The 10,842-nt window shown below is 39.2% G+C and overlaps 1 protein-coding gene across 1 annotated transcript in view; it reads right to left on the bottom strand.

Moving 5' to 3' along the window:
* nol4la (nucleolar protein 4-like a) overlaps positions 1-10,842 on the bottom strand; it is a 58,252-nt gene that overhangs the window by 23,539 nt on the left and 23,871 nt on the right. The window contains exon 2 of the mRNA XM_016231178.1: positions 2,256-2,408. Coding sequence (XP_016086664.1) covers positions 2,256-2,408 — 153 coding nt within the window. The remainder of the gene's footprint in view (positions 1-2,255; positions 2,409-10,842) is intronic.

Here is a 10,842-nt window from a genome sequence, read left to right as displayed (position 1 = left end):
TATATCAATTAATTAATTAATATTTAATTTAATAATTTAATTTAAATAATTGCTAATTATTATTATCAATAGCAGTAGTAGAATCCCCTAAAAATAAATATTACAATAAATATAATAAATAATTTGTATAATTATTTTAGGTTGTATAATATTTTACTTAATCAAAATAATTAATATAATATATTAATCTGTAATAACTTTGGACAATCTTGAGTCAAAAGCATTTAGGACAGGGCCACTGATGTAAAACTGTAGAATGATTCTGGACACCACCAATCAGAGTCAGTTGCAGCTGGATACAGCCAATGAAAGTCAGTTCAACCAGAGCAAATCAAGCCAATTACAGCTGATTTCTGAAGGTCACAGCCAATCGGGTGAGAACTTAGAGTGCACTGATCTTTACTTGTCTGACAGTCCAGCAGTTTTGGAGAGGTTCAATGTGTGCCAAATGTCAAAAACATGGCTATCAGACAGTTAATTGCTTTAATTAGGTGATTAGCACAGAGCTTAGTGGGGGCTGGAACCCGACACCTGCTTTCACACACCAAGGAATCACAGCACAAGGGAGCATAATCAAGTATACTCAGTACACACTTGCACCCCTACCTACTTTTGAAGAATATATGTTAAGTCTAGTCTGTGTGTTCTGATTTAATTGGAACAGATTCTAAATTCTGCATTAGGTTGTACTTCATATCGACTTCCTCTCTCCCTCATTATCAAATAATAAGCAAAGCAATAACTCAATAACACATAGGCTGAATGTATGTGCTAAGAAACATAATAGCCTGTTTATAATTACACACTACACAAAACACTCCAGTGAAGCCTCAGAGAAATTACACTGCACAAGAATAAAGGCATGTGATATGAAATCCCTCTCACAGCATTGCATGACAGTTCAGTGAGAGTGTATTTGGTCCCTCAGATTCAGTCGCTAACTCATTTATGCTTGTTCCTCCTACTTCATTCACCAGTGTCTCAGATAAAGGAGAGGTGAGTCACACACACACACACACACACACACACACACACAAAACTCCCTTTACACCTAAGAATAGTGGTTGAGAAAGCACTCGTTATTATGGGCACCAGTAGAAAAAAAATGGACAGAGTTGTTTTGAAATGAACCAAAAATGGTCAGTGCTTTTTCTCCACTAAATATCATACAAAAACTCTGTCTGACACTTAAGTATTTGAGACCTCTCAGACTTCTCAGACAGTCAGAGAAAGAAAGAATATGACGGAAAATAGAGAGGTACACTGGAGACAAAAGGTTTGCCAAGGTGATGCACAGGTTGACTCATACCTGCAGTTTGGGCAACTTAAAACGCAGCTGAATATCAGTCCAAAATGAAATCCACTGAGTAATCATCTGGCTATGATCATTTTTAGTCCTACCATAGTGAAGAAAAATAACAGATGGGATCTCTGCAATATTAAATAAATTGCTTTTCCTATACAGTAAATTAAGCATCTTCTGCCTCTCCTGAAAAGAAAATCCAGTAATATCACATGTATCTCTGAGTTTCAGAAAAGATCTCAGCAAAGTCAGAAACTGCACAGATTTCCCAAGTCTGCTATCAAAGTCAGAGATTTCAATATGAAGAGGATTCAATATCTCAATTTAGATTTTTCCTGATAAAAACTGTGATTTCAGTAAAAAAAATAGAAGTCCTGATTCACGAAAGGGCAAACTTTGAGCAATATAATTTTCCTCTGGGCTTGGCGAGCCAGGCAGCTTTATATAAGTCCCATGATGCAATACTTGTCACTTGGGTCTTGTCATGTTTGACAGTTTGAGAGGTAGTGATGTTGACTTACATCGGTGGGTCAGACAAGTTCAGGTTTAAAAAGATTTTAGATTGCATTAGTTTGTTTTTCACATACGTGGGTGGATGCGAGTCGGAAAAAGCTGGCCAGCATCGCTAGCATGCATTAGTGCATTACTGCATTAAAAAGAGTAAATCCACAAAATGTGTTATTTTATCTAAAGTTTAGACGTTGCTGTATAGTCTACAATGGCTCAACAGGTGTTTCAAAATGGCTGCTGTTTCCCCAGCAACAGCCTCCACTCATTATAGTTATTCAGATGTTCTATTTTAGAGTTGCTTGTGTGGTCGTAAGAATAAATAGGGGGCAGTTTTGCACATTGCTGCACACGAAGCCTATGCTGCATGTACTTTTATAGCAAGAGTAAAGCGTTTCCCTTAAGTTTGTCTTGACTATTTTTTATGCACTGAATAATTGCTCACCGCCTTATAGGTCTTTTTCTGGCCGGCGTGTTTGGGTGCTCGTCCGGGATCTGCCCCCATCTCGACATGCATGGCATAGATGATATCAAAAAAATCCTCCACCACAGCAACCCGCTTCAAAGAGCTGTCCTGGGCCGCCCCTCCATCTGAACACTGCAGAGAGACAGAGAGAAAATGTGATTATGAAAAAGAGAAGAAAGGTCATCATTTAAAAAGTATAGCTACGTTTAGGCCCTGTTTACACTAGTGCATTTTCATTTTAAAACAGAATAAAAATTATCATCGTCAACACTGGCGTTTCCACTGCGTTTCAGAAACGATCTCCGTCTACACTACACAACCGAAAATGCATGTCACGTGACCGTTCATGCAGGTACAACCATAGATATGTATAGGTAGATTCCTAATATTTAGATAGCAGACGCATCTACGTGCTTGGAGCGGTCGAATGGGGAATCTACTCATACATGTCTATGGGCACAACAATGAGCATGATGTTATTGTTTACACGGTCATCAAGGATACGCACAGCGAATGTGGGCAGCCAAGCCATCGTTTTCAAAAGTCTCCGTTTTGCTCCGTTTGCAACCCCGAAGTTTTCAAACTAAAACGGGGTCTGCAGCATTTTCAAAAGTCTCCGTTTTGAGGGTCGAAAACGTCGGAGTAGTGTAAACGATAGGCATAACCGTAGCAAAAGTTATGCGTTTTAAAACGAAAACATACTAGTGTAAACAGGGCCTTAGAATGCAGGCAAAAGTAGCCTTTTGAAGAGTGAAAAGTGAACAGCACAAACCACATGGAATCTTATCTTTCTGATTCTGATTTTGGCCAGCTTTCTGAGTGCCATCTTTGTTATTGTTCTTTTGCGTATGCGGGTTATTTCAGTTCACCAATTCACACTCAAATGGGATATTGGCCATATTTAAAAAATAATGCTAAAAGCCAAACAAAAAAACCTGACCTGAGCTATAAATCAGAATTGAGCACCAAGCGGCCTTTTACAAAGAATATGTTTTTGCTTTGAAAAACACAAGATGCAGGCAGTGGAATGGGGAAATATATTCAAGATGCGTTTTTTAAAAGTTGAAATTACTTTAACTTGAGCACCGCGACGTAAGTGCAATGGTGAAACACATCTGTCTAGTGTGTTTACATAGACACGCAATGGAAAAAAAGTGTAGAGGAATGGAAAAACGCATTCTGTGTGAACGGCCCCTAAGGCTTGCAGTGCGAACATGGCCTATCACTCATACTTTATTAGGCTTTTCACAACCACCGCAAATGGGTATTACTGGGTTTCAATTCAGGTTTCTAGATTTCCCACTGTACATTTGCAGACCCTGGGTTAATGTTCCTATTTGCATATTCATGAGGTCAGTAACACTGATTGTTCAAATAACAGCTCTGTACAAAAACAAATAACATATTCTCATCTTCACTCCCGTTGCATTTGTTTGACATTTTCATTTTTCTCTCAAACAATGCCACTAAACAGCATGTGAAGTTTCTGCGACTGTACAAAGCTCATGAATATTGAATGAGGTAAGCTCTGTTTAGTTTATGATTGTTTGTCTCTTTTGAAGCAGCTCGCAATATTAGCCCTGATGTAAAATGACAATAAGTGTAAAAACCTACAATCCGCGAAAGTCCTAAACCATAAATTTGCTCCAAAAAAATCCCCATTACACCATTCCAGCTGCAAAGCAATTCTGTATGTGTTTTAGACCAGTAAACTGTAGTCTGCTTTGGTAGAATGAGACTTCAGGAGTAAGAATGACTCTGACAGGCTTAAAGGCCTCTGACAGCAGTAATGACACAGCAACCAGCTGAACTCTGCCTGCACCAGTCCACAGACTGGCATCTTTATGGGCACAAATCTTTTCAGCTCATACATTATTTGGATTTGTGAGTTGCATTCTCCACATTAATGCTGATCTCAGTCATTTAAACAGCACCTGTGCTACAGGGCTTTATGAGTACCGCCCCGAGGTTATGGTGACTATGTATAAGGCTAAGAGAGTCTCTTTGTACAGTGTATTATTCAGACGTTCATTGATCTGAATCTAATATTAAGTCCTCCACAGCTCAAGGGGTTTCTTACAGAATATATCCACCGTTTAGATTTGTGTGTGAGAGAAATACAGTGTGGTTTTTGAACACTTTCCTGCAGCATTTTAAAAATAACTGCTTTCTTCACCACAGACACACACAACCAGCCCCACCTCCCACCATCGCAACCTTCAACCCTGCTTTCCATAAAGCTGACCCTGTCGCTATGGCAACTGGCAGCGCACTCGGGCAGGTGTGCAGGGCAGCAGGTCATGTGACACCTGCCGGAACTCTGCTCGCTGAGACAACCTTCTTATTCCCCCAGTCCCACACAGGCCCGATGTCACCTGTTCCTTGTTGCTTTCACAACTTTTTCTCTTTTTATTTCTTTCTCGGCTTTACTTCAGAATGACACATCATTTTCCAAAGTAACTGTAATTTATTTAACTTCTTTTAAATGCGAAATGTGTAATTGTTGTGCCACTAGCATCAACAAAATGGAACTGCAAAAGTACTGTTTTCAAACAGGTTTCCGGAACACTCCTCTTTCACTGGTCAAGCAGCTAGCCCTGCCGCAAAATCACACCAGTGGTTCAGCTGCTCTTGCTTTGCCAGGCTATTCTTTATGAAGTCCCACAGAGCTACAGTACACTTTTTGGGGGGATTTTGTTCTTTTACTAATAGCTCACCTCTGAATAATAAACTTGATTATTTTAATGTTAAATTGGATTTTATTTTGGTTATTTATATTAACATTTAAAAATTACACTCTCACAAACATCTTTTCTATACTTCAGTATTGCTTTCTTTCGTTGTGTTACTAGATTCTATACCTGGCACAAATTAAGTGTGCTTGTATTGCCTGTTTTAATTTTTAACACACACAACAGCAGGTGTGGTGCAAAAGAAGGAAGTAGCAGTCACTCTCCTTCCTCTTCACTTAATTTCTTTCCCTCATTCTTTAACTACACATTTCTACTTTGAATCCCAGAGGGCCTAACATTTTTTTTCCCTCTTTTCTCCACATGTTTTGCTTTCTCTGTCACCTTTTCCCCAAGACATTTTCCTTTTTTTCTCTCTTTCTGCTGCTCTCCTTTCTTTTTTTCTCCTGTCCCACTCCATCTTCCCTCTCTCCCTCTTTCTCTCGCTCCCCCTTTCCCAAGTGCCAGGTAATGAAAGTTGCCATGGCAACTAAAACCAGCGCATAGAGCAGGCTCGCTTTAATCCGGCCCTCTCCAGCCGTCCGACTCATGCATGCGTTCCCTCCTCTCGTCACAATTATCACTCTTATTATGCCACGATCAGTCAAACATGCACCAACCTGGTTTTCATGATCTTGGTCACGAGGTGACTGCGCCACACCTATGCAGTGAAACCAACAAGGAAGTGCTACCAGAGAATATTCTAGAAATGGTCCCTCTAGGACACCAGACACAGACTCCTGCAATACCTTTGAGAAGAAAGGCTCGGCCATAGCCGTGGGGGGAGGACTGTGTGTATTTGACTCTCTCTGTCCTACAAATATCTCCATCTCAGCTCGATTGCTCCATTCCGGTTGCCTTCACACATGCGCTCACAGACACAAATATTTCCTCTACCCCCCCCCCTGCTCCTTTCCCCAATCTGAGGGCACATCACAGTCTGGGACACAAGTGTGTGGGTGACTAAAGTAGGCCAGCAGGATCAGAGTGATCTGTTCAGCTCTACCCAAGGCCGAACTTGGGCCAAACCTGACACACGGTGACGCCATACTGCACCCACATGGATCCAAATATGGGCCAGTTCAGTGTAAAGTTCACTGAATTGCAGAGTGTGCAATAGAAACAACATCACATTTAAATCGGATTGCAAAATAAATCCCAATAGGATCTGATACTACCCTAAAGTGGTTTATTTTGCAATAATGACTAACTGTACATCATCTGTTTTATTACATGGCTACTTTGCAAATAAATTAATAAACGGATATGAAATATTGTATTTCACTGACTCTGCACAATAACAATAAAGTTGAATCTAATGTAATTTGGGTTGAAATTTTATTATATGAGAAAAGAGACTGCAAACAAATGGCTGACTATTTATTTACTGTGAACAGGAACAGTTAAAAGTTTATTTTCTCAACCTCATGCCATTTCCAACCCAAATAACTCCAACCCACTACTAGGCCGTTTCTCAAACGGAAGGCTGCATCCTCCGGAGGTCGCATTTGTAGGCTGCATACATCATAATGAAGATCTTATTTTAGACTATTAACAGTTATAAATTTGACCATTATTCTTAGTTAAGCGTAAGCGTTGTTATAATATGCTTATGACTCGCGAATGTAATGCTCAGTTAAATGAAATAAACCAGGCTACCACCTAGTGGCCTGGAGTCTGAAGTTGCAGAAGAGCAGCATGTCCGCTGCGGTTTTACTGTAAAATCTCTGACATATCTGGATGTTTTGCACTAAAATGGTTCCTCTGAGGAAACGTCTGAAAATGATGACACAATTTTCTTTTTTTTCTCCTCTATAAGAAATAAATTGACTGTGACAATGGTGAATAACAATTTATAGTGTTCAAATATATTTACAGAATGCAACGATCGACCAATCAGAATCAAGAATTAAAAATATAAAAAAAATAATTTTTAAATTTGAAAGTGGCGGAACATTACTAATACAATTAACAGTAACCAATTGTGACAGCAGAAAGTATGACTTACACAATGAGTGTTTTCGCTTCAGTTATTAACCCTGATCAGGTGTACGCATTCTTTTCTCACTCTTCCTCAAAGCACAAAAGCGCAGTGTTTAGATTCGCAGGTAGAGCTGACTGTTTGTTCCCGATGTAGAGAAACAGCGTGTGTGTTTAATCATTAAACCACTGTAGAGCTGAACTGGCGTGTGTGAGATGCTGCTTTCTGGGCCTGAAAGTGCACGGTTTCATCATCCTCTCATCATTTTAAAGAAGAGCTGTGAATTGTCAGCAGCAGCAATCAGCATTTCCCCTTCTAAAACTATCTGTCTCTCTATTTTCTCGAGACCCCGCAAGCCTTGGCTTTTTCCAGATGTAGCATATTTTTCAATCCCCCTCTCCTCTTCTCTATCCCTCCTATTCTCTTTCTCTCCGCTTTTCTCTCTCTCTCTTTTCCTCTCTCACCCGTCCTGCTCCAAACAGCTCTGTTGCTAGGAGACTGGAGGGGCTGATTCGGCAAGCGGCCACCCCGACCCCCCACCCCCTCTGGCAGTCACACACACACACACACACACACACACACAGACAGACAGAGAGTCTCTGAACAGTCACACACACACACAGGGGCAGTGAAGGGAGGGGGCAAGAGAAAGGAGGCAGCTGGGTCACACTCGCACACACACGAATAGGAGCCCTAGCAAATATTTACAGTGAAAAAGGTACAGAAGACCTGATAGACTAGAGCAACATAACCGAACATGAGCGTTATGGCACCAAAAAGGACACGTTAGATACGCATATATATAAGATGCTTCTTGAAAATAAAACACTCAATAGCTTGAACTTTATAGCTTGAATGATCAGTGGAACATTACTTTGATGTCACCACATTGATCTAGACTTTTCCTCATTTCTGCCAAACACATACGCTTTATCAGTATTTAGATAAACTTAAACAATGATGAACTAAAACAATGTGATTGAACAAACACAAGATGTGTCTCCACTACAAATTTGCACAAATGTTTTGCAATATTTGATAAATGTTGATAAAAAACTATTGTGAAATGATGGCATTTCCATTAACCGATGTTACTATATCAAGCAGCAACTTTCCGGTCTCACTCTGAAACCAACAAGGAAGTGACTAAAACTGCAATTCATCGACTGGCCGCTAGAGGCTGGCTCCAAAAGGGAAGCAGAAAAAAATATGTTTACAGTAGGGTTGCCACCTTCAGCGAGCCAAAATAAGGGACACCCATTCACGACACCCCCCCCCCCCAACCCCCCCCAAAAAAAAAAAAAAGGGGCACAAATAATCAGTGAGGAACTCATAGTAGAGGTCTACACGGAGGACCCGAGACCCAAGGACCCAACCTACGGGTTCGGGGCTATATTTTAAATGGTCAGCCGGGTCCGGGTCGGGTCCCAATCTATTACTTCGGGTCCCGGGTCTGTTTAACATTGTGTGTAATACCCGAGTCAATCAGACTCGGAGAACACCCGGCCGTTATCAGAGTCAGTCAGCGCTGTGTGTGTGTTGTTTTGTAACTTTCAACTTTAAATTGAAAAACACGAGGGACATCATCAGAAGCAGGGTGGGCGGAGTTAATGCACACGCATGGTGATAATGGATACCTTCATGAGTGATGTGAGTTATTATTGATTATTTTTTTTATAATATTATGAATGAACCGTCTTGGTGTTATATCTAATATTTTTGCTCAGACTCTCAGAGAGCACAGAGATGATAGCAAACAAGTAAAGCTAACGTCAGCAGCCATGGCACTGGACGAGCAATCGTTATCAAATAGGCTAACAGTCTAAATTATTATGCAAGTTGACTCGAAATACAAATGCAAAACTGCAAAGTCGCATTTGTCATCCGTCACCGTGACAGTAAGTGGACTTTTGAAACTGGAATAATGAGTGGTTTACGCATTTCAATTGGCAAGAGAGGAATAAAACGGATGGAAGGAGGATTGTGTGCATCACAGTCAGGTACAAGGGAGAAGGCTTCTTACATTAGGTAAGACAAAAAGTTAAATTTTCGCAACTTGTTTATCGACTTGTTAATAGCAATTTGCTGTGGAATATGTGCCGATCGGGTCCAGTCAGGTCTGTGTCTTCCCAGCTGGGTTCAGGTCCATCGTTCAAATAATTGACGGTCCGTGTCGGTTCCGGTTAGTACATTTTTGACATATCTCGGTTCTGCACGGGCCCGGGTCCAACTTTCAAAATAATAGACGGGTCCGGGTCGGTTCAGTGTAGCACATTTACGGGTCTCTTACGAATTTTTGGACCCGTGTAGACCTCTAACTCATAGCTCAACAATACACTATGAGAAAACATGCTCATGTATGTAAATGATTCATTCTTATTAGCCTTTTTTTGACAGTTCTGCAGCTGTTACCTGGATTAGATTAATTTAAATTTTGTATTAATTTGCTTAAATTAGGACTACATTAAATCTAAATAATTTAGCATTTTTTTTACTTTTTAAAATGTCAAATTGTATATGACATATGATTATTTATTATGTATATATTTATGATTATTATAAATGATAAATGAATATATAGGGTCTAACATAATTTATAATCATTAATTCATCTGTCTAATAATGTCTAAAAATATAATAATTATGTCTATCAAGCTCTAACAGACTATCCAAATTTAAATAAAACAGTAGGGTTATGCCTTTAGAAGCACAGATGTGTCTGTCACTTTAAAGGAATGGTTCACCCAGAAATGAAAATTCTGTCATAATTTACCCAGGTTGTTCTAAATTTTGTATTAATTTGCTTAAATTAGGACTACATTAAATCTAAATAATTTAGCATTTTTTTACTTTTTAAAATGTCAAATTGTATATGACATATGATTATTTATTATGTATATATTTATGATTATTATAAATGATAAATTAATATATAGGGTCTAACATAAATTATAATCATTAATTCATCTGTCTAATAATGTCTAAAAATATAATAATTATGTCTATCAAGCTCTAACAGACTATCCAAATTTAAATAAAACAGTAGGGTTATGCCTTTAGAAGCACAGATGTGTCTGTCACTTTAAAGGAATGGTTCACCCAGAAATGAAAATTCTGTCATAATTTACCCAGGTTGTTCTAAACCTGCAAGTTATTTCTTCTGTTGAACACAAAATAAGATACTTTGAAGAATGTGGGTAACTAAACAGCTGCTGGTTCTCAGTAACTTCCATAGTAGAGAAAAATACTATCAGAGTCATTGGGGACCAGAAACTGTTTGGTATTTTCTATTATGCTCAACAGAAGAAAGACATTATTACAGGTCTGAAACAACTTGTGGGAGTGTAAACGATGACAAAATTTTAATTTTTGGGTGAACTATCCCTTTAAGTCAGACAGTCCACCGTGAGCAACTCAAATGCTTCTCTGCAAACTGCGCATTCATCATTAGATACGGGATAGACCCATTGATAACTTTCCTGTTCAGCTCTACATCTGGAGAGTCTTGTGTTCAAAGGGCAGATGTGAGCTCTAGATGTTTTAAACCATGCAGGTTTAGCGCATGCTGTGCTCATCGCCATGGAAACAAAGACCAAGATGAGCTTCTCTAACTTCTTATGAAATTAATTTAATTATAATTGCTATTAGCATTATAAACCGTGCAAAATACTTATTTGTTGATTCAGCTTGTTGGCCTTTGTAAAATACGGGACAAATCGCGTCCCGTATTGATTTGATACGGGACTCATCATTTTACCTTTAAATACGGGACAATTACGTATTTTAAGTGACGGGTACAAAAAGTGTTTTTTTGTGGTATATAGCTAATTTTGCCCTTCATGACAACTGTGAGGGG

This window comes from Sinocyclocheilus grahami, unplaced genomic scaffold, assembly GCF_001515645.1.
Source record: "Sinocyclocheilus grahami isolate Dianchi unplaced genomic scaffold, SAMN03320097.WGS_v1.1 scaffold384.1, whole genome shotgun sequence".
NCBI lineage: Eukaryota > Metazoa > Chordata > Actinopteri > Cypriniformes > Cyprinidae > Sinocyclocheilus > Sinocyclocheilus grahami.
The sequence above is the reverse complement of the archived record's forward strand: the minus strand, read 5'-3'. Positions and strand labels throughout refer to the sequence as shown.